Here is a 23933-nt window from a genome sequence, read left to right on the forward strand (position 1 = left end):
ATACAATAAAATTTAAGTAACAATCAAAACAAATATTGTATTTAAAGTAACAATACGATACAATACAATAAGTAACAACCATCCAAACAAGTTGTAAATTTATTTCTAAGTTGTTTTATGGACTCATATGGTTTTGGATCTTTAACTGCAGGAAATTAATGGAATTAAATAGGATTTCATATGTAGTGTGCTATTTGAATATGTTAAACTACTATACACAAAATGCGATATCTTGAATCATGAATATGCTATACTTCTTTTGATTATTTTTTTTCATGTTTTGCAAAAAGCTATAGTATTTCTAAATTTTACCTTTATAACCACATTCTTAGGAATAATTTAACATATTTAAGATCATAAGATTCTAATGATACATTTGGTACGTCATATAACAAAGAGAGAATTTGTGTGTAAAAAGTTTTATTTTCTTTAATTCTCAAAATTCATATTCCATCAAATACAAGCATGTAAAATGAAATGAAGGAAGTAATTATTAATGTTATCGGATGAAACTCAATTCTTTTAGTAGTACTAGTTTCTTGCATTAGCTTTATTGTAAATCTTTGCATATCTTTATAGATATTTTCTTAGGAATAATTAGCATATTTAATACCATAAGATTCTAATGAGTAATGACACGTTTGGTACCTCATATAATATAGAGAGAACTTGTGTGTAAGAAGTCTCGTTTTCCTTAATTTTCAAATTTCATGTTCAATCAAATACAATCACGTAAAATGAAGAGAAGGGAGTAATTATTAATGTTATCAGATGAAACTCAATTCTTTTAGTAGTACTAGTTTCTTGCATTAGCTTTGTTGTAAAGCTTTGCAAGTAACATTCCTGTTGTATTTCCTTTTCTTCTCACGAAAGTTATATACAAATTATTTGCAAATCGTTCTACTAATTTAAGAGTAATATGAAAAGTAATGGTTGTCTTGACCAGAGACGGACTCAAGATTTGAAAATGGCGGGAGCATATGAGTGAAATGGTCAACCAATGCCCTCATTAGACTTTTGATCTTAAGGGTTCCAAGCAAAATATATGATCGTTTTCAATATATATACACTTATATATTTTGAATTTTTATCGAAGTTAACAAGGTTCGACGACCCCGCCCCAAAAATAGGTCCGCCTCTGATCTTGACATATAGTTCGAAAAGTATTTCATTACGGCTTTCTAGTTTATATCTGTTACTAAAATTTACTAGAATCTTAAGAAGACGACAGCCAGAATATTCAATAACTGTTTAGAGCAAAAGCTGACACAGAAAAGAACAAAGCAGAAGTAACGAGAATAATGCTACTGCTTACTTAGCTTTTTCATTCCCCTAAAATGCTTCAAAAATTTAAAGCACAGAGCACATGATTTGCATGAACATTTTCAGTTGTTTCTGCTTTCTACAAACATTCAGTACTGTCCATTCTGTTTCTTTTTTCTTTCAGTTGGAATTAATGAGCAGGAGGGAAATGGAATGTGCAAGAGTAATGTTAACTGGAGTCATATTTTCACTAGTATTTGCTCCCTTAAAGAGTGTAGCAACTGACTCTGATAAGAACATCAGTAGGACTGATTTGCCACCATGTAATTTTCCGGCAATATACAATTTCGGCGACTCGAATTCGGACACCGGCGGCATCTCAGCAGCATTTCAACCAATACAAGCACCTTATGGTGAGAGCTTCTTTCACAGACCTGCTGGAAGGCTTTCAGATGGCCGTCTTCTCATTGACTTTATTGGTAATCGACTTCTCTTAGCATGTAAAATAACCCCCCCCCCCCTCCTCCAGGCGGATTTGCCGAAGAATTACATTATGTATATAAGTCAACCTCTGATTTTTACCTCTATGTATTATGTTTTGAATCCCCTTCAAACAGCCCAAAAGCACGGCTTAGTGATTAAAGGGGTTCAAAACCATTAAGAGGTCATTGGTTCAATTCTCACTAGCTACAATCTCATAAATATCTTAACTTATTCCTTTTTTGAACTCCCTTAGTAAAAGTCTTGCCTCCCAGAGGTGGAGCCAGGATTTCAAGTTTATGGGTTCGTAATTCTAATCTTTTTAATCTACTGGGTTCTAAATTAATAATTTATACATATTCAATGGATTTTTTAAGACAAATATAGGGTTCGAACCAAAGCTACTGGGTTCGGCCGAACCCAGTAACTACACTCTAGCTCCGCCCCTGTTGCCTCCGCCACTACCCCTCACCACACACACACACCCCCTGCTAGCTGCTAGTGACGCTCTTTGACACAATCAAGGGCGGAGGTAGGGTATCTTTTACAGGTTCGGCCGAATCCACTAATTTTTGCATAGACCCTGTATTTGTATTAGAAAATCTATTAAATTTGTATTAATATATAATTGCGAACACAGTAACTAAAATATGCTATACGTTCGGTGTCAAGTTCAGAAGCCACAAACTTCAATCCCCGTTCCGCCTTTGGATGCAATGACATAAAATGCTGTATATTCAACTAGCTAGTCAGTTAGAAGGTGTTAGGAATTTAGTAAGCGTGGATGTTCTTTAAAAGACGCAGCACGGATACAGAGAATTTAAATAACGGGCCCAAGATTTAGGGGATAAGCTTCATCGTCAAGAGAGAAATAGCTTGGATCACCAGCTCAAATTCCTAAACGACCGCTCAGTGATAAAGGAGGTAGGGATGCAGAGACAATTAGGAAGTTTGCCAAGAAGCTACCTATGAAAGAGTGCATAATAGCTCATTGATCCAACGCTCTTGCGTCGGAGATGAACGGCCTAAGTATGTCTGCAGAAACTGTGGGATGTAAAATACATCAGTAAAGGAGCATGCAACCTTAGAGAAGTCTCCACACGAACAAGGAATGTCGACTTGAGTAACACAAACATCTTTGAGCAAAGAATCTCTAATTGAATGATTTCTCGATTAATATCATTACTCATATTGAAACTTACAAAATCAGGGTAGTTAATTGATTGTTAATGTTTTTTTATGCAGCTGAGCACCTCAGACTACCCTACTTGATTGCCTATCTAGATTCCATTGGCTCAAATTTCAGGCATGGAGCCAATTTTGCAACAGGAGGATCCACCATTCGTAGGCAAAACCAGACTATATTCCAAAGTGGTATTAGCCCCTTTTCACTGGACGTTCAAATTATGCAGTTCCATCGCTTCAAAGCCAGAACTGAAGAGCTCTATAGACAAGGTAAAAAGAAACTAATGCAACTCAATCATTGACCTGTTACTAGCAAGTTACATCATTTAAGCTAATTTGATACAACTATAACTATGTCTCAGCGATAGACTTGTCAGAGAAGAAAAAACTCCCTCGTCCTCGCGAATTTTCAAAGGCTCTCTACACACTTGACATAGGCCAAACTGACCTAGCTGTTGGTTTCCGCCAGATGAGTAATATACAACTTCGGGCAGCCATATCAGACATAATAAACCAGTTCTCAGCAGCAGTTATGGTATATGCAACTTTATCAAAATGCTATCTTTGTTTCGTTGGCACTAATTATGAAAAAAAAATGCTATCTTTGTTTCATAATTTATGACAGCGTCTATATCAACAAGGGGCGAGGGCATTTTGGATACATAACACAGGTCCAATTGGATGCTTACCAACAGCCACATTATACCTCAGAAATCCAAAACCAGGTGTTCTTGATAACTATGGATGCTTAAAGAGCCAGAATAAGATGGCCTTAGAGTTCAATAGACAACTGAAAGCCAGGATAAGAACACTGAGGGCAGAGCTTGGGCATGCTGATATAACATATGTAGATGTCTATGCTGCCAAGTATGAATTGATCAGCAATGCCAACAGCCAAGGTATACGTTAGAGTGTATATATTTTTAACGATACTACTCTACCGATTACTTGCTATTTCTCATCAGCACTGATACCGGATAACTCTGTCTACCAAGACTTAGGCGGGTGGGAAGAAATCAACTAGCATCTTTTTATCCATGTTGGGATTTGAACCCTAAATCTGACAGCCCGGCTGACACCCTTGGGTGCCATTAGTGCATATTAAAAGAAAAAAAGGGCAGTCCGGTGCACTAAGCTTCCGCTATGTGCGGGTCCGGAGAAGGGCCAGACCACAAAAACAGCCTTACCCTGCATTTCTGGTTTCTGCAAGAGGCTATTTTCACGGCTCGAACCCGTAACCTCCTAGTCACATAGCAACAACTTTACCAGTTACGCCAAAGCTCCCCTTCCATTAGTGCATATTACATTCCCAATTCATTTCTTTATCTTTTGATCAAGGGCATTAGACTTTAAAATTTTGAACAGGTTTCATGGAACCCCACAAAATATGCTGTGGATTGCATGAGGGGAACACGCATGTATGGTGTGGACAGAAAGCAATAGTGAGAGGTGCAGAAGTGTTTGGAGGAGCTTGTGTCAACCCTTCAATTTACATAAGCTGGGATGGAGTACATTACTCGCAGGCTGCTAATCATTGGATTGCCAATCAGATACTTAACGGCAGTTTCTCTGATCCTCCCATTCCCATTACTCATGCTTGTCATAAACGTCTTCACTATTAGGACTGTTGTATTATAATCTGCACCTTAATTAGTGATCTTTATATCTATGTTTTAACTTTCTTTCTCTTTATTTTTCACATCATTCTTCTTAATATAGAAAGAAACTATCAAGTTTCTAATATAAAGTCGACGACGAGCTCCCTCGTTAAGGAATTGGGTAACAAGTGGGAGAGAGGTTCCTTCACTACAGCAAGGGAGAGATTCCTCCTGTAGAGTCATTTCAGATCAACTCAGGGGCTTAATAAACATAGTACAAATTTACAGCTCAAAATACTACTAGGATTTTATTTTCATGTCCAACTACTGTACAGCAAGAACACTAGAATATCATACAACAAAGATATTTTTGATAAATACATTGCACGTCAAAGATAATGTGTTTTTTTTTTTTTTTTGGATAAGTAGCAGTGCCACTAAATGCTAATAGGTTCACAGCTCACCCTTATAAGACTAGATACATACAGCAGACGGTCCAAATCTAGCAACTCTGGACGTGTTAAGAGTCATAAATAACTACTATATTTCACTGGCGATGTCCATCTGGAAGAGCAACAACCTGGTTAAAGGGCACCAAGCGCTGAGGTAGAGACCCATCTTCCTCGTCATCATCAAACTCCAATGTATAACTGCAATATGGAAACAATGCATTAAACCCATGAAAAGGTATCATGACTCATTGGTCAAAAATTTGGAATGCAACAGTCAATTTCAAGAAAGAAGAACAAAGAAATATTGAGCTCGATGACTGCGAAACAGATAGGGATAATTCATTTCACTTTTCCGTTTAATCAGAAGTCACTGCTCAATTATTGAGTACTATAGAATCTTAAGTTCATCGCTAAGTTCTAAGAAGCCAGGTAAGGAAATGAAAATGAATCACTTACTCGTCAGTCTTCCTCTGGAAATTGATGTACCATTGGGACGATCACATGCAAATAAGTCAAAAACCAATCAGTTCCTCGGTACATATGATATTCTAAATAGCTCAATAAAGAATATCCAGACAAACTACCACAAAAGAAAACTAGATACGGTACCTTGCGAGCCTGGACTACTGTGGCTTTATACAGGGCTGTGGTTCCTGGGTAAACTGCCAAAACTTGTTTTCCAGGAGGGAATTCTTGAGTGGTTGCAAGATCACTTATCTTGGGAAAAGGTATAATATGTGACCAGGGTAGCTTGTATTTTCTGTAATTGGCAAAAGAATAGAACCAATAATTCCGGTAAGAAGGTGAATAATCATTTTGTAAGTAAAAGCGGTTGCTGAAGAAAAAACCATAGTTATGATGTAATCAGTTATCAGTCATCATATTCTTCAGTAGCAATACTAGGCCTAGAGTAAATAAGATGTCGCAGAATCTTAATCACAAATACCTACAAGAAGGTGCTGTGGACAGATTATTAGGAAGCAGTTTCAGTAACTTGCCGGACAGCTAGGAGTAACTTATGGACTACTTACACGTGGGTGCCAGTCAACAACCAATCACCAACAAATAACACAAAAGGACAAAATCTCATTGATCTCTATCATCCATCAAAGTACTAGAAGAGGGAAAAATATAAGTGACTCAAATTCTTCAATGAGCTTTTCCAAGTTGGCAGCTCAAAAACTGAGGCAAGTTTTTTCTGTGTGAGGTCACACCATGGGACAAAATATACCTCCTTGCCTTTTCTAGTTTTCTTTTTCCTCCAATTGATGAATGTGATTTGTTAGTCTCATGGGCAACTACAACTGACTTGTATAGAGGTCCCAGAAGGAGCCAGAAAATCTCTTAATCTCCCTCATTCTTCTACCTGCTATTCCCAAGTCTCTGTGCTTCTTGTGCCTTCTTAGTAATGGAAAGCATTCAATAATCCAATGCACAAAACGGTTGTTGTTGATGCTTAAGCATCGCATGAATGCAATTGCCCTCTACAATGATCAAGGAGGGAATAGATTTAATCATTCCAGAGCTGGCTAGAAGTAGAAAATGTAATAAATAAAGTGAGTCGTTGTGAAGTTGAGATCCGGTAACGGAACAATGCCTTACGTTATGTACAATTTGAGAAGTTCAATCTATAACATAAAATTGGAGTTGTCACTTTGATCCTAGGAAGTACCTGATAAGTACTCACTCACTCAGACACACGCACACACCCACCCACACACAGCCCTTCCCCAATATTTTGCTGCTAAATGCTCCACAAACAACCAAGATAAAATTACACGGAGGTCACCCCGCATCAATTTAATAAGTAGTCATCCTGCAACACCTTTTTAGTTCAAGTCTTAAATCACATAGTCAATATAAGACAATATCATGTTTAGAGAGTTATATCAGCATCATAGACCCTAAAATCCAAATCCAAGTGCCAAATCGGAAGACATGTTTGAGGTTTGCATCCATGGATATTGATGGTTGAAGGATCAATGAGCAAAGTAGTAGGGAATACAACCAAGATACAATGCATAAACAATCAAAAGGAAGCACACAAGCAAAGGTAAATGGGCAAAAACAATCAACACATGTCCAAAGATCGATAGTAAGGCTACCTCTGGGCACCACCTTCCTCATCCTCACCTGGCTCCTCGTCTACAACTTCAAATCTGCACGAAAGATACAATGTTAACAAAAAATATAGATGTTAATGAATCTTGTTGAAGACATAATTAAGTAAATACATGTGTGTTCTCTCTAACAATTCAAGCCTTTAGATGAGATCGTTACACACTTCAATATGGTAACAGAGCCGACAGAAGTCTTTGGTTCGATAGATAAAAGATTCACGTGCTTGACCCATTAAATAAAAAATCAGGGCCGCACACATGAGGCAACATGGTGAAGACATAATTCAATAGTTAAAAGTATGCTCCCTCTAGATGGTCACACACTTCAACAAATCCAGTCCTCGAGATTAACCTTTTAATATGAAGCTTTGTCACAAAACTTACTCTTTTGTTTCTTTGTCGTAATGAGTAACTTTAACAATGACCCACTCATCCTTTTCACCATCCTCTTGCGCGACCCTAGCAGCCACCTAGCGATAAAAGGTTTAACTATGTTATTGCCACCACGAAAGTTAAAGCTCACTCACCATAAGAAAAGTGCTTGAATGATATAATAAAACATAGGAAGGAATTATTCACTTCAACGAAAATCAATCTATACCTGTTCACCCTTCAGGCTAGCAAAGAACTCCTGCTGATTTCGCATTGAAGGAGAGAGCCGGGGAATGTCAGAATCACCTTTCATCCTCTTCTTTTTCTGCTCGTTGCCTTCTGTCATCCATGTAGATCCAAATGCATTAATCAAGGTGAAAACAATTGAAGTTGATGATCAGAAATAGAGTTGAGTCTATTAATTTAGATTTAAACAAGAACATACAATTTTTTTAATTTAGGCTCAAGAATAACTTGCTTTAAGGTATTACTTTTCCCTTCCTCATGTTCAAGGTTATGCATAAAGGCTACAGCTAAAGCATTATACAAGGGGGTGTGCTGATGATTTGTCGACGGTGTCGGGCTATCCACCAAGTTGATATTCGTCTCGCTTTACACTCCTTTTGGTACATCTCTTTTTTTTTTTTACCAATTAATCAACTTAATAAGGCAGATATGGGAAGTTAGAGAATTTTGGAACCATTAAGTTTTCCAGAAACATCACTGGAAGTTATGCTGTCCTGATACCCGAATCTTGTCCTAAACACATTAATAACACCACAAGACAAAAAAAACACTGTCATCTAATTAGCAGTGAACATTTTATTTTATTTTGTTGATAAGGAAAAAGTATCTTGACTACTAATTTATGACAAATTTCGTATTTTCTTTAATATCCCAAAGTATTCTGCCACTATTGTCCTTCTAAAGATTGATTTATCATGGACCTCAAGTTCAGGCTATAATTGCCATTCAAGTTCTTTAGAGGAGACAGGCACAGATAAAATTACTTCAAGAGAACATTGGTGAGGTACAGTGTGTGTCCCACAAGTAAGGAGAATCAACAATCAACATCCAGAAATTGAAGGTATTGTAAACCAGGTTTTAAATTTAACAAGCGTGAAGCTAGAGATTCAATGATTGCTATGGTAATCAATCATAGTACACACACCTATCCTTCTTCGCTGTTGCCCAGCACCTCCAGCGGGGATTAACACATCCAGCTGGCCTAGCAATTGGTTGGATATACTGCATTCACAGGGCCAGGAGGGAGAAAGAAATGAATTTCAAGTGAAAATGAAAATATAAAGTATCAGAATGAAACATAACATGTAAGAACAAACATCATAAATCTTCTAAGTCAAGCTGTCAAACAGAGTTGCACAAAGTAACACCATGAAGCTCCATTTGGACAGCATAGAAAGCTGTTAGTCAAAAGTAGCCCCACAGCTCTTAAACACCCTTCCAAGTGAAGAAACGGTGCAAACATAAATACCTCATCTCACTCTCGGAGAGCTCTTTGGCTTGAGTGTATAACATCTTAAGTTTAGACAGTGAATTGTCACCCGGTTTCTCAACCACTTCTGGAGCTGCACAAGGAATGGGGAAGTACGCAAACGGTAAGTGTCATAATATTTTAGAGTATAGATTGAAAGATACGAGTCACATGCAAGTTTCTAACTCAACAGGTCAATGATCTCCGCTAGTAAAAGTTCATGGTTTCTGGTAGTCATTGTCAATGCCTCATTTTATTACCTAACTTTTAAATTTTGGGGAAATCACACAAACTTGAATTTATAAGAATTTCAATTCTTTGTCGGACATAATAATCTCTTTATATCCTCAATTTGGATTTAGTCATAGGAGAAAACATTAGAATTTATTATAATCCAAGCATTGAGTGAATAAAGCTACCAAGACAACTTTAAACCAAGAAAGAACATTATAAAAAATTTCAGTTGCAGTTCAATTTGTTCTATCTGACAAGTAAGTAAAAAAGGAAGAGTAAATTGGCAAAGTGTCATCCAAGCAGTCAAAATTTTAAAACAGAAGTTGCTTTCTTTAAGCTAGAATCAAAGATGATAATGGAAAAGTAAGGCCAAAGCAAGTAACTTAAGAAACGATCATAAATTAAAGTTAGTACTGATGTGAATCAATTTATGCCATCCATTCTCGTGAGGGTAGAGAAATTAATTTACAATTATCTGGTATTTGGGGATTCTGTAAGCATAGAAATGGTAAACAGTGGGTAATTAAGCTGATAAGTTTGCATTTAATGTTGCCTAGATGCAGATAAGAAATCTAAAACATACTTGAAGGAGATAACAAAGAAAAGTTGTCCCACATAGAACAATCACTTTATCAGATGAAAGTAGGACAAAATATTTTATAACCAACACTGAACCAGATAAATTATCTGGTTGTAGTACAATCAGCAAAGAGAATTCACTTTATGGTTTTCAACAGGGGATTTGGCTTGACGCAAAAAATAAGTAATACATGGACTTAGATGATCAAGGAGCTATAAAGCAGTTGCAAGCCTCCACGTACCCCAAGGTAGTTTATAGAACCAAGGGAGGAAACTGATGGCTAAGTTATGAAAGAAAAGATGCAAAGATTCAAACCAATTCTGTATATTCCGACAACCCAAAATCTGTTAAAAGGGAACTCGAAGATGCCTACTTTACTTAGAAACCAATCATGTCGAAGCATAAAGACAACCAAAAATTAGTTGGACAAAACCCCCCATAAACCAGTAGCACCAAAACCTAGAACCTTTCAGTCTTAGGCTGTCGACCTTATTTTTGGTTAAAAGGAGTATTTAGTTAGCTAAAATAACATCTTGATTTTCAATAGATTAGTTGGCTCGCAATGAAATTTAGTTACAAGCTAATTTTTACTACAAAATCTTCAGAGGACGAGGAGGTCAGGGCTCATGGAAAATATTTCACTACCTCTATAATGAACAATTGTGGAACCTTCACATAGAGATCTTCCAAGGGCCTCTTCATCTATGCTCTCTAACAGTTACTTATTTTCTCATGCTTCCAACAAGCCACTCCATTTCTCATAGAACTCTAACCGGAAAATTTCTCACTAATTTTTACTTATACTAGAATTCCACTGCTGTAATTTGCATCAGAATACTTGATCATTCTATAAATCCAAAAGTACAGTATTATCACTTGTCACAAACTTATGTCAGCTTGATAACCAGACTGCCAAACTCTAATTTTACCACTTTAATATCGAAATCCACTTGCCTTACAACTCTTCAGCTTATGTGATGGTTACTGTATCACTGTTTTGGGGAACAAAATTTGAAGGGCAGGTGGACCCACTACTAGCCATTCCATAAACACTGTCGAATACAAGACCAATACACATCAAATTATCACTTAATGTTCTTCCTTTCTTCACAAAGTGTAGTAAATACAAAGCATTTGAGTTATCTGCAGTACATTGTAAAGATTGTTTTTACATCATAGGTTAGTTACCATTTTTACCAAGTTAGTAATTACTGTTTCTCATAGAATATACCTATAATTACTTTGTAAGTGCCCTGATCAAATAAATACTATAACTTTAACTCAAATATGAATTATAATAAAGGAATTATGGTAAAGCTTTTCACTTTCTCCATTACTCTAACAGTAATAATTTAAATGAGGAAAAGTTGAAATACTAACTGGATTGAAGCTTATTGTGCATCGTATTGATTTCAAGGAGTACTTTCTCTTGCTCTTTCCTTAAACGATCAAGCTCTTTCGATTTCTCCAACATTTCGGCAATGTCCGTTGACGACATCTACTTATTTGTTTTCCGAGGAGATCGCGATAGTTCCAGAAGCTTCTGGAAGCTTCGGTACTGAACCCAGAAGAAAACAATCAGAGCTCTAGCTAGATCATCATCGTCTTAGGTTGTCGGAGAAGACGCACGGAGTACTATTTGGAGATTAACTTCGCCTGTGAATTGCCACTGGTGCTTCCCGTGCGAAAAGTCCTGTTTGCCCCTCTGCTATTTTCTCTTTTGTCTGAATTTTCCTGCTACAACGGATAATTATCCCCGGTATAATATAATTTGAGGTCTCCTCTAATAAGAGAAATAAGGAATAATTAATGTTCGCATTGAATTTGAATTTGAGATGAATTTTATTTCACTTATTCTCGGATTGTAATATTTTTTTTTTCAGAATAATTAATTATGATATAATTTGTTTTCCAATCAAACAACCTCTCATAGTACTTTGTGTCGCCTGCCTTTTAATGTAAGTCTCTTAGTTCATAAAAAAAAAATGATTGATGCAACGTTTTTTACAAAATCATATTACGAATTCTTATTTAATTTCTATAAGTGTACACTAGTTTTAGCTTAGCTTGGCATTATTAACGTAAAAGTTTATCTAGTATCCACAGAACCAAGAGTGCAATTACTACTGACAATCAAAAAGATGATGACGAGACTAGTGGGGTCGTTTGGTTTGAATAAGGCTTGTGTCGGGATAAGTTATACTGAGATTGTTTTTTATCTATTGTTTGGTATGTTGTATTAAATATGACAATTACATAATTTGTAAGAAGCATGTATAAGTTATACTAGTGCTAATTACCCCAGAGGTATAAGTTATCACGGTATTAATTTTAATCCTGGGATAACTTATATCTGGTTTGCTAACCAAACGAAGTATTAAGGTGATATTAAATTTTATACCAGCATTATATCTTCTTATACCTCATACCAAACGACCCAAGTTTATATGCCGTAATACACAGGTTCATCTATCTGTTTAAATAACATTAATTTTTTAAATGATGTTGATATATTATTTAATAGTACTCATATAACGTTAATTTAGTAACAAAATGAGTTTAACTCGAGACACCTTACTAAGACGCATAAAAATAACAACAAGAACAACCTAGTGGGATCCCTCAAGTGGAGTTGGGAGATGGTAATGTGCATGCACACCTTACCCCTATCCTAGACGATAGAAATATTATTTTCGAAAGACCCTCGGCTCAAGAGGAGGAATATGAACAAGTAAATAATAACGTCAAGACTAGAAAAATAATATCAACAATGTAAGGACCTGAAAAAAATAAATGGAAGAAAGCATTAGCAATAACAATATTTTAAAACATATTAATTAAATACAATTACTAACTAAAACACTTACCAAATGATTTAGCCAAACACAGATTTTCCACCCTGCAATTTAACATTGGTGCATTGTTTTGTCGGATGTTTTGTCAAGAAATGGACTGAAATTACACATATTTCTTAAAATGAAGGTAAAATGTGCTCATCCAAATATTACGGGGACTAAGCTGATATAATGCAATAACAAAGAGACTAAAGAAGCTATTTTCCGTATCAAGTAGTATTTGGGGTTTTAGATCATAAACCCTGGCTCGAATTTCTTTCTTTGGAACAGCTCGTTGGTCTTCTCTAACCCAAATCAGTCGCTTTTTTTTCTTCGTATCAATGGGAATTTACATCCAAGAGGAGTTAATTACGGATATTCTTAGTTAATTCTCTTCTTCGATTCAAGTGTGTTTCGAAAAATTGGAAGACAATAATTTCTGAACCACAAAAAATTCCAGAAAATGCTTATTCAGGCCATCTCCAACCTTGCCCCCATCCCTCGTAATGGGGGAAATATTTGGGGGAATTTAGCTCCAACTCCCCCCATTTTTGTCCCCAAAATGCGAATGGTTGGAGTAAGTTGTCCCCAAAATGGGGAAATTCCCATTTTGGGGACAAAAAATGGGGTAAAGGTTGGAGATGCTCTCAACAAAGCTGCAAAAATGATGGTACATATTTGATATTCCTTCTTTGTCGCGGCGTCGAATCTTTAAGGATTTAAAGATATCAACTTGTATGTCTGGGTTTTACAATATCCATTCTTGTTGTGATGGGTTGGTTTTACTTGGGATTAATTACCCTAGGGATTATATATTGTGGCTGTGGAATCCGTCGACAAGAGAGTCAATCGTACTTCCACAGGAGAACTTTATTCAAGATCATTTGTATGGATTGGGATATGACTCAACTACTGATGACTATAAGGTTTTAAAGGTTCCCTTGGGAGATGATGATGCGCCCAATGAAATTTTCGCTCTAAAAAGTGGTTATTGGAGAGAACTTGAATCTGGCTGTTGTTCTTTCTCCGAGGGTATGAATTGTTTGGCATTTGTACAAGGAGCATTTCATTGGATTAGTTCTTATTCAACGTGGACTTGGGTGGACGGGAATATGCATATTTTGTTGGTGGTGAAATCTTTTGATATTTCAAATGAGGTGTACCTAGACTTACCGATACCAAAGGTCTCAAGGTTTGGCATGACCGGCCTAGGTGTAACGGAGTTGGGAGGAATGCTTAATATACGTTGTGTTTATAATCGCTATGGGACTACTTCTTTTGATTTGTGGGTAATGAAGGAGTATGGTGTTGAAGCATCTTGGACTGAATTATTTTGTATTGGAGATACCACGGTTCCTTCAATCATACCAATCCTTCCGAAATATATGTTTGCAGATGGCGAACTGCTACTCAGCTGCAAAGAAGGAACCGTATTTAGGACATCCAAAGGACCGCATGGAATAAGCGCTCTAGTATGGCCTTTAGTTGGTGATGACAGTGATGAAAATACCTTTCTGCTGATGGATGGATTGGCTTACACAGAAAGTTTGATCTCTCCAGTAGTGAATCACTAGATTATGTTCTTGCTTAGGACTAGTATTTGCTTATGTATGATTAACACACTTTTAGTAGACGAGCTTGTTGCATATTTGGAGTGTGTTTTCTTCTTAGTAGTAGACTAGCTTTTGTAATTGGGCAAACACACCCTCTCTCTCTTTCATCTAAGTTTTGCTTGCATCTTCTTTTGATGCGTTTTAATGGAAGTCTTCTTACTTCATTAAAAAAAATGATTGAGGCGCTTTTAAATTTCTTACAAAATCATATTACAAATTCGTCTTTCATTTCTTATAAGTGTACACTAGTTTTAAGTTGAGCATTATTTAACTAAGAGTTTTATCTAGTATCCACTGACAGTACCGATGGTGCAACAAGTACTGGAAGTCCTGATAAAAAGAAGATGACGAGACCACCAAGTTCATATGCCAGGTGGTACCATTGAATGAGGAGGAATTACTGTGTGAGAGAACACTATCAGAGAAGGGCATCGCAATAGTGTACACTACACCACCCCTACCATAGGACCGTACTCCAAGTTCATGGCTGGAAATAGGTCTAATGGGACAAAGCTTGAACATAAGACTACAAAACAGGAAATACATGCTCTAATCAAAGTAAGTTATTCCAATTCTCCATGGTTACTATCTATGAATTTATGCTAGTATAATGTTATCAAGTTGGCCTGAAAAAATGTCATAAGCAGGCAGTGTTTGAATAGGAACCATAAAAGAGATCAAACCTCTTAAAAAATACATGCGGAGAATAGAGATTAAGTGTAAATTATTCCTCTGGAGAAGTTGGCCGAGTTACCCGTTGGTTGTGATATGCTCAAGTGCTGTACTAGAGCGTTAAAGATTACTTTATATGTTTTTTCTTCAATATAGTTGAAGATGCAACAATACTTCTCTGGTTCATAAAGATTTCACTATTCTTTTGGGGGTACTCGCCTTACTTCATCCATTTATCCAATTCCTTCTTCTTAAAGTTTATAAACATGGTCTTTAGTTAACCTGCATGTGGCAGTATACTGCCAAATTATATGTCATAAAAGAAGATATAGGGGTAAGAACTGTAGCTGATATGATTGCTATATAGTTAATTTTGTTCAGTAATGTCTAACAATTGGAGCATTTTGTGATATTTTCGATGGAAATGTTTTTGCTTTTGATGGGTGATATCTTCGATGGGGTTGTTGATTTGTGTGGAGAACTGACAATGAAAATTTAGTAGGATGATTTTGTGCTGTTTGTGTTGACACGTAGGGATGCCATAGGAACATTTACTAGGCCTATGGTTTTTAATTGATACAGAATCTGGTATTAGAAGCCATGGATTGTTTACCTTCCTTCAAGATTTTAGTATTTTACTATGTTTCATAGTAAAATTTGACATAGTAATGGACTAGTGGAGATGCCATACCTTGACTTCCTCTTCAGTTTCTACAGCTGGATTCCTTTGTATCATTATTTGGAGCTCCGAAACTATAAGTGGAAGAATTCTCGGTGGGCTTTAGATCATGGAAGAGTAATATTCCAACTCCTTTTTCACATTTCTGATTATGTCTCTGTTTGTGTTCATTTCATTTCTTGATATTGTAACTTTTTTTATTTTTCTTGAATATTTGCACATCTGAATAGTCTTGGAAGAGTAATATTCTAGCTCCCTTCTCAAAAGAATACTTCTTTCCGCAACGAAGAAAAGCCACCTCAGCACCGTCATGCTTAGTATGATTTTCATCCACAAAAAGATTCATTTTCTGTTTTGGTTCCTGCTGCTGTAGTTAGTTTCTTCTTATATTATTTTTTTTTTTTTTGGTATTTTCCTTTTCTGTTGTCTTGGGTCATGGATTGGTTATCCAATCTATTTTCTGGAAAAACTGTAAGAGTTCTATGACATGGATTTCTGTCGATGTGTTGAGTCGTTCAGCATATGCAGGCTCTCCGCTAATCATATAAATTTATAACGCAGAATTTCTACAGGGCATCCAAATTGTATGCTTTTGAATGTCATTTATGATTTTTATTTGTTCTGAGTATTTCATTGAATATGTAATGCATGGTCCAAGTACCATGCTTATTTGTTTAGAAGTGAGGTATTCAATTGAATGTGTTATGCATGTTCTGAGCAACTTGGCAATTCCAGGTTTTTAGTCCCTTTTGTTCTTCCTCTAAGTTTTTACTTTCAGCTAAAAATGCCGGTTGTGTCAGAGGAAGTAGAATCTATTTTCCAGTCTATTTCAGTCTGAATTCAGGTAAATAAGTCTACATTAAATTATTCACTGAATTGTCAATATATTAGAGTCTGAAGAATCAAGATCGTTGTTGTGAATAGTTGTGCAACCTTTGAACTCCAGAAACTTTGCTCATCCCCGCAATCACTTGGGGTTTGGTTATGCAACCTTTGAATGGTTGAATTTGCTTTGAGCAGTGATTTTTAGTTGGGTTCGGATTCATCTGTTTCAGTAGCTTTAAATCTAATGATGTTTGTCAATGTTATAAATAGCGCTCGCCTCAGCGCTAATAGTGTGAGGCGACGCGATGCGAGCAGCCTGCGCTATTTTGCCTCTGTCGCGTTGCGATTGTAAAAGGCGAGCGCCTCTGCTTGTGTAGCGAGAGGCGCTGTGTAGCGAGAGGCGAGCTGTGGCTTCGCTTTTTGAAAAAAAGAATGAAAAAGGCGCAGATTAAGGCTTAAAACATTAGGGCTTGCAGTGATTTCACGTTTCTTTCTTCTTCAACCTTCAAACAACAGAGCACCCAAGTCCACCCAGCCCAGGTAAGCTTCTCTTCTTCTTTCTCCTCTCTTTCTTTCTTCTTTTTCCTTCTTCTTCTCTTTTTCTTTCTATTTTTTTGCTCTGTTTTTTGCCGAGCAACAGTGCAGAACGGAGAGTCTGTCTGTTGCTCTGTTTTTTTTTTCTTTTTCGTTTTTCTTTTCTTCTGATCTTCTCTTCATCTTTCTAATTTTTTGCTCTGTTTGTTGTCGAGCAATAGTGCAGCAAAAAAAGGACAGAGAGTCTTTTTATTCTCTGTTTTTTTTTTCGTTCTTCTTCTTTCTTCTTCTTTTTTTGTTGCTCTGTTTTTTATTGAGCAGCAGTACTGCACCCTGTTTTTGTAGAGGCAGAGGCAGAGAACTTCTTCAAACCTGAAATTTCCTCCTTTTTCAGTTATAGAGTAGAATTAATTGCATATTGTGAATTGATATATTTATTAATATATCATTGTTATTGAGTTTTTAGTTATATATATAATATTTTATTTTTTTGTATAAATTGTCGCTTCACATCAAGGCGAGCGCTTCGCTGCGTGCCTCTCGCCTCAGTGAAGCGGGCCCTCGTCGCTATTTGTCGCCGCACGCTGTCCAAAACACTGGGACTTTGTCAAAAATATTATGTTTGGTGCTATGATAAAACTGCAGTTACATATTAGAACCCAGTACCTTGTATTATGCATTCTAGAAGAAAAATTTACTAATTTTCCAGACTTCTTTAGCTATACGATTCATAAATATTAGGAGTAGCAATCAACTTTTAGAGGCTGAAATCCAATATATTCCAAGGATATTAACATACATTACTGGATTTGAAGTCAAATTAATTAGCACAGGAGAAGATTAGGAGCAAAATACTTCTGTGGAAGGTGAATTCAAAAGTTGTTCTAAGGTTTCAAGTTGGTAAAAATAAGTATACTTCTGGTCATACTAATTAGGGTTGTGCCCGGATCGGATCGGATTTAGCACATTTTGGATTTCGGATTCTACAAAATGCAATCGGAATCCGATCCGAATTAATATCGAATCGGATTTTAAAGTTTGGATCGGATCAATATTTCGGATTTCGGATCAGATTATACATATTATTAAGGCTATTGCTAATCTAATCGGCTAATGCATCTGCCTTATTTGCTTCTTCTGTGTTCTGTGCTAATACAAATATCTCTTTGCTTTTCATCTCTTTTATCAGCATTGCATCTCTAAGAAAATATTTCTCTGAAGGTTCGAGTTGTTATGCCTCAGTTGTAAACTTATACGTATATTTTCTTTGTAAAAAAGGCAATACAACAAGAAAAATTTATGTTTCTGCAATTAGAGGGTACTATGGTGCCAATATAACTAAATCCAGCAATTGTAAAGGTAATAACTTGGAGGAAGATGTAAATGAAGTACTAACTATCCGAAATTAAAGTTTAGTATTTATACATGCCTTAATAATTTCGGATTTCAAATCGGATCGGGTTAAAATTATACCAATCCGAATTCGATCCGAATATCCGAAATTTTAATAAACATAATTCGAAATCCGATCCAAATATCCAAAATTCGAAATCCGAAATTGAGCGGATCGGTTTGGATTTCGGATATTCGATCCAAATGAACAACCCTAATACTAATTGCAGTTTTTTAAGTTTAAAGAATTTTGTTTCTGATAGAAAATAATTCTTGCAGTTTCCAAAGATTAAAAAGAAGATAGTTTCTGATGCTCATGTTTGTTTAAGAAAAGCATCTGTACATGGATTTTATTGTGACTGAATAATATTCATATATTTAGGGCTGCATCTGTGCTTGCCATAACTATATGGCACAGGGGATTGACATCAACAATATAAAATATACCGATGTAGCTCATAATTCTCAAGTAGAATCATCAATTAAGAAGAAAGATGTGGGAAATACTCCTGATGAAGATCTCAAGAATATAGACGGATGTAGTAGAGAGTTAATAAAAATGTAGATTCTTTTAAATACTGAAGCTGTTGTATCTCATTAGTTTGAGATGACTTAGAGCCCTTTTGTACATAAGAATTTTTTCACTTTTTTCCGAATTTTTTTTACTTTTTTCGAAATCAATGTTTGGCCATAAAATTTCCAAAGATGAATTTTAGAATTTTTCGAAAATTTGAAAAACTCCAAAAAGACGTTTTTCAAAATTCACTCAGAAAACTTCAAAAATAACCCAAAAATATATTCATGTCCAAACACAACTCTAATTTTCAAATGTCATTTTCACTTGAAATTTGTTTTCACTTTTTTTTTGGAATTTTACAGTTCTTATGTCCAAACGCCCACTTAGTTGTTCTGTAATGTCAACATCCAAGGGTGTAGCCTAGTGTTCGATGAAGTGCGTGGAGAACTATGAGGTCTCAGGTTCAAATTCCAGACAAAAAACATTAGTTTATTTTTCTCATATGTCCAAGTTTTGGTGAATAAAGTTATCTGGTACCAGTTATTGGTGGGAGGTGATAGGTATCCCGTGAAATTAGTCGAGGTGCGCGCAAGTTGGTCCGGATACCATAATTATCAACAACAAAAAAAGATTTCTAAATATCTTTTCTTTTACTTTAATTCTTCCTAGATCCATGTCCTTTAACGGTTCTAATTTGAGATGGATATTTTATTGCTTCACAACTCTGTCGTGAAAGACAAGTTTTGTTGCATATAAGAGGCTTAAGTACAGTTAGACCTTTTTTTAACAATATTTCACCATAACGATTAAAAAAAATTTGGAATTAAAATTTCATGTTAGTTATATTATATATTTTTTATCACGATATTTTGTTATAGCGGCCAAAAAGTATCCGGACAAATGATGCCCATTAGAAAAAGGTTTGATTGTATTTGCTTTTGAGAGTTCTTTTTTTTTTTTTTTACTGTGAGACAAAGTTGTAAATTCAGAATCTGTGTTCTTACAACCATTGCTTCTAAAAGCTACGGAGTTAATTCTTTGTTCTCACAACCATTGTTTTCACTCTCTCTTCTTCTCACATCTTCTACATATGCTTCAAGGGCCGTGTATTTTCTGCTTCTCCTCTTGTGTCACCTGCTTGCAATGTAAGAAAATTGAAGAGTAGAAGTCCACCATTGAAGTCCATTCAAAGCTTTGCTTTTGAAAATGGTTTTTTTTTTTAATTTGTTAGTTGTTTGGATTGAGTGTTTTTCCAATTGATTGAAAATATCAAAAGGAGTTCAAAATTTAAATTTGGAGTAGATTTGAGTTAAATTTCAGAAAAGACGCAAGGAAGAAGACGAAGCTAATTTTTTGTATAATTACGTATAATCTTGTATAATAGTGTATATGAGTGTAGAAACACACTTTATACACTATTATAGCGTCTGTAGATGAACTTCTTCCACGATTTTCAGTTGCAATTTTTGTTCAAAACCTGTCCAAATCTCCATTAAATGACTTCAAATTTTATATACAACTTCCTTATACTATTTCTAACAAGTCTAAATAACACTCACTCCAAATTTCTCAAAAAATCAAATTCGGAATTTAAACCCACATATTTAAGTTTGTTAAAAATCTAATTTTCACCACCCTAATGAATTTGTTTCGTTGAATTAATATTTGAGTCACAGTTACTGATTCGAAAATTAATTTAAAAGCTTGAGGAATCTTTTTTAAAAGTTAAATAGTAATTTTGAGAACCTATTGAAGTTGGATATTGAATCTTAGCCTATTATTTTTGAGTTAATTGGTTGTAAGTTGAAATATGAGTTATAAAATTGAAAAAAATGGAGCCTAGTTGTTCTAATGTGAAATTTTCCCAATAAAAAAGGTTCGTTAATGTGTCAAAATGAACAAGTTTAGGGGGGCGTTTATGTATTTGGCAAAAATTCAGGGGAAAAAACAATAAATGGCTAATTAACTGAAATTGTACTTGTCCAAAAATATGCAAGTTAGGGTGTGTTTGGTAGGAAGGAAAATGTTTTTCAAGAAAATGTTTTCCAACAAAATATTTTCTTGAAAAACGAGTAGTAATCTTACTCACTTCCGGTGTTTGATACGCAAATTAAGGAAAATAACTTCTCAAGAGTATTCATAAATAATTTAGATTCAATAAACATGAAGTCATAAACTTTTGAACCAACAACCTTTCGAACCCACAAATTTCATAAGCTTCTGAACGGCTAAACTTTCGAACTCGTAAACTCTATAATTTCTAAACCCGCAAACTTCCAAATACATAAACTCCGAACTCATAACTTTGGAACTCATAAAATTTCGAACCTGTAAACTGAAAATATAAAAAATTATTATTTTTGCCTCGTGGTAGGGGGCAGAAAAACGAAAAAACAGAAAATTGAAGTTGGAGGGGGTTGGGGTTAGATACGAGGGTAAGTGGAGTTTTTGGAAAATATTTTACCAAATTTTTCTAGAGAAGTCATTTTACTCTGATTTCAGAAAAATGTGATATCTAGGAAAATATTTTCCAAACTATTTTGTACAGCATACCAAACACACCCTTAATCATATTAATGACCTCCTTTATTTAGGCGTTTTTACTAATCTGAGCTCCGTCTGTTATGAATCCCAATTAATTACGGGATTCATTTCAAATTTCCCGCTAATAACGACGTGCTGGAACATGGCACTTACAAACGTTGACTTAACCCTAATTTTTTCCCCTAACTACTAAGAACAATCAAGGTAAAAGTCCTTTAGCGTTCTATTTGACAAGTCCAACGTTGAATTTTTAGCGATAAACATCTCAATTTACGTAACTTAATTGTCACTGAGCCGCAGTTGATTGATTAGTCATTAATCCTCACGAATTAGCAACTTCAGGTATATTTACAGAGCTTTTAGTAATTTCTCCATATTTTAAGGCAATTATCCCCTTTTTCGGAACAGATTTATGTAGTAATTTTAAGTTTGAACTGATTTTTATTGTTCAAGTGATCTAATTTGATCTGTTGCATTTGGAATAGAATGAAGGGGCAAAAGGGGGCTGTGGTTGGGTGGTGTGCAGCGGCGGATCATGATTTAAAGTGTATGAGTTCCTACAATGATCTCTAGTTAATATACAATTACAACTGGGTTCACAACCTAATATTTAGAAATTTAATGAATTTCTTAATATATATATATACATGGTATGACCAAAAGTTATTGAGTTCCGTTGAACCTGTACATAATGCTTTGGATCCGCCCCTGGTGGTGGTGGACTAAGATTGATTCTGTTAATACTTATTTGCTCAAGTGTTAGTAACCGCAAAGGAATGATTTTGGATTTTAAGTTAAATACATTGACAGTGTAATTCTTTTACACTATCAACGAATTTTAACATGTGATACCAGATCAATTGCCATATTTATCAAATAGTTGATTAATACTTATCAAGAGATTTACCAGTAGGGGAATCTTGGTAACTCAGTTGGTTGCTACCTTTACCTTGTTGGTGAAGGTTTGATTCTCCACCTTGTAATTCCTCCCCTATTCCCCCTTTCCCTACCCCCTATTATATACATATAAAAAAAAATCGAGAAGAGATTTACCTGTAGTTACCTAATAAGTGATCTAATCGTGTAAATTATACCATCAGGGCATAGAACTTAAACTTATGATGTTTACGTTCTGGCTTTTAGGTTGACCATACTGCGATAGAGTTTTGGTGTTTTTGTTGTGGGTCACTGGAAGTCTCCTTGGCTCAATTCTGTGTAGCTTCTCCTTTTGTGATTTTGAAATTGCTACTCGAGGATCATGAACAGAATGGGGACACCTACACGCAGGTTTTTTTTATAAATATTTTTAAGTGATTTATTTATGGGTCCTTTATTGCCTTTTTTATAACCTTGTTATTCGAGCCAGCTTGCTTGCACCTCGACTAATTCCAGGGGGTACTTGCTACCTCTAGCCAGCTTGCCTTTATTGCCTTTTTCTTGAGAGAATATTTAGCTTTTAGGGTGGTATAACTCTTTTAACTTACACTTTCTGTGACAGTTCAAACACCAGACGGCGAAATGAAATGATGAGGCTTCTTGTAACAACCTTTGCTGGAGTTGTGCTTGGCATTTTCTTAGGCGTATCGTTTCCTACACTTTCATTTACCAAGGCATGGGAGCTAATTTGACTTTTTCGGATTTGATATGATATATATACATGTTTATGATGGAGGCGTATTCAGGATTTAGAATCAATGGATTGTTTCGATATGTATGTATGTATGCGTGCGCATGTGGATATCAGCATATGCATATATTAAAATAAGATAGTACCAATGCTTGTTAACTAAGTTCGCCCCATTTTTCTCTTAAGTGTCCCTCAAATAAGAGCTGATAAGTAATCTGCTTGTTTATTTCAATTTTGCAGCTGAACCTACCTTCTAGTCTTTTCGGATTAATTGATCTCTCTTTCATTGAGGACAAGTATTCAGGCCTCTCAACTCAAGATCTATTAAATGTCTTGTCTTCCCTGAGGAGCCACAGAGGCAATTCACACAAGCATAATGACACAAAGGTGTAACATTTGTTGCTTACATAGGCTACAAGCAGCCACTCTTGACACTTTGGTGCAACAAAGTTTCTTATTCTCGTTTCATTATTACATTCAGATATTGATAGTCAATTTTTGTTATATAGAGATAAGATTGCACTTTGTCTCTTGGAAATTTATACCGCCTTTCAGACTTATGCTATTTGTGGAAATCTTGCAGATTTGGGTTCCATCAAACCCTCGAGGTGCTGAGAGACTATCACCGGGTATCATTGCATCTGAGTCTGATCTTTATCCTCGAAGGTTGTGGGGCCTACCCCGCGAGGTCTGTATTTTTCAGCCTTGATGCCTATCTAAAGTAGTCAATTGACTCTTCATTTTCTTCGGCAGATGGAAACTGCTACCCATTCAATTATGCAAATCAAAGACATAGTGTGAGGTTTAGAATGCAAAGAAAATGACCGAAGTGTAACACATTACTAAAAAGGCTTCTTTCAGTTATTAATCACACAGAACTAGCATATCTTGAAGTTGATTTCAGGGATACTGGTTGA

The 23933-nt window shown here is 35.7% G+C and overlaps 4 protein-coding genes across 6 annotated transcripts in view; 3 read left to right on the plus strand and 1 right to left on the minus strand.

The window, feature by feature from the left end:
* Window positions 1-1453: 1453 nt before the first annotated feature.
* LOC104221903 (GDSL esterase/lipase At5g14450) lies at window positions 1454-4550 on the plus strand. Its single transcript, XM_009773050.2, has 5 exons — window positions 1454-1742; window positions 2989-3198; window positions 3291-3463; window positions 3554-3827; window positions 4294-4550. The coding sequence occupies exons 1-5, from the start codon at window positions 1457-1459 to the stop codon at window positions 4548-4550; spliced, it is 1200 nt and encodes a 399-aa protein (XP_009771352.1). The 5' UTR covers window positions 1454-1456.
* A 257-nt stretch (window positions 4551-4807) lies between these two features.
* Window positions 4808-11536, minus strand: LOC104221904 (SAGA-associated factor 29 homolog A-like). 2 transcript variants are annotated; one of them, XM_009773053.2, is made up of 9 exons: window positions 11160-11536; window positions 8966-9059; window positions 8642-8718; window positions 7700-7809; window positions 7483-7568; window positions 7084-7137; window positions 5588-5738; window positions 5435-5448; window positions 4808-5176 (listed from the first exon to the last, which is right to left on the minus strand). In XM_009773053.2, exons 1-9 carry the CDS (start codon window positions 11275-11277, stop codon window positions 5074-5076), a joined length of 807 nt encoding a protein of 268 aa, XP_009771355.1. In that variant the 5' UTR covers window positions 11278-11536; the 3' UTR covers window positions 4808-5073. The 2 variants fall into 2 exon arrangements, with proteins under 2 accessions (XP_009771355.1, XP_009771356.1); XM_009773054.2 differs by having other exon boundaries at window positions 7700-7806; window positions 11160-11533.
* Window positions 11537-13350: 1814 nt separating this feature from the next.
* On the plus strand, window positions 13351-14187 carry LOC104221907 (F-box/kelch-repeat protein At3g06240-like). Its single transcript, XM_009773057.2, has one exon. The coding sequence runs from the start codon at window positions 13351-13353 to the stop codon at window positions 14185-14187; it is 837 nt and encodes a 278-aa protein (XP_009771359.2).
* A 7328-nt stretch (window positions 14188-21515) lies between these two features.
* Window positions 21516-23933, plus strand: part of LOC104221902 (uncharacterized) — a 4529-nt gene continuing 2111 nt past the window's right edge. The window contains exons 1-6 of one of the 2 annotated variants that reach the window (XM_070167620.1): window positions 21516-21731; window positions 21875-21936; window positions 22533-22676; window positions 22888-22999; window positions 23257-23403; window positions 23600-23704. In XM_070167620.1, coding sequence (XP_070023721.1) covers window positions 22648-22676; window positions 22888-22999; window positions 23257-23403; window positions 23600-23704 — 393 coding nt within the window. In that variant the 5' untranslated portion in view covers window positions 21516-21731; window positions 21875-21936; window positions 22533-22647. The remainder of the gene's footprint in view (window positions 21732-21874; window positions 21937-22532; window positions 22677-22887; window positions 23000-23256; window positions 23404-23599; window positions 23705-23933) is intronic. The other variant, XM_070167621.1, reaches the window with a different exon arrangement.

The sequence above is a fragment of the Nicotiana sylvestris genome, chromosome 2, assembly GCF_000393655.2.
Source record: "Nicotiana sylvestris chromosome 2, ASM39365v2, whole genome shotgun sequence".
In the NCBI taxonomy this organism is placed as follows: Eukaryota; Viridiplantae; Streptophyta; class Magnoliopsida; order Solanales; family Solanaceae; genus Nicotiana; species Nicotiana sylvestris.

Excerpts from the sequence above, each read along its gene's own strand:
- LOC104221903 (XM_009773050.2), top strand. The coding sequence starts at position 1,457 with ATGAGCAGGAGGGAAATGGAATGTGCAAGAGTAATGTTAACTGGAGTC. Across the intron at positions 1,743-2,988 it reads TCTTCTCATTGACTTTATTG|CTGAGCACCTCAGACTACCC; the intron begins GTAATCGACTTC and ends TTTTTTATGCAG. Across the intron at positions 3,464-3,553 it reads AGTTCTCAGCAGCAGTTATG|CGTCTATATCAACAAGGGGC; the intron begins GTATATGCAACT and ends AATTTATGACAG.
- LOC104221904 (XM_009773053.2), bottom strand. The coding sequence starts at position 11,277 with ATGTCGTCAACGGACATTGCCGAAATGTTGGAGAAATCGAAAGAGCTT. Across the intron at positions 9,060-11,159 it reads GCACAATAAGCTTCAATCCA|CTCCAGAAGTGGTTGAGAAA; the intron begins GTTAGTATTTCA and ends TTCCTTGTGCAG. Across the intron at positions 5,739-7,083 it reads GAGGAAGGTGGTGCCCAGAG|AAAATACAAGCTACCCTGGT; the intron begins GTAGCCTTACTA and ends TGCCAATTACAG.
- LOC104221907 (XM_009773057.2), top strand. The coding sequence starts at position 13,351 with ATGTCTGGGTTTTACAATATCCATTCTTGTTGTGATGGGTTGGTTTTA.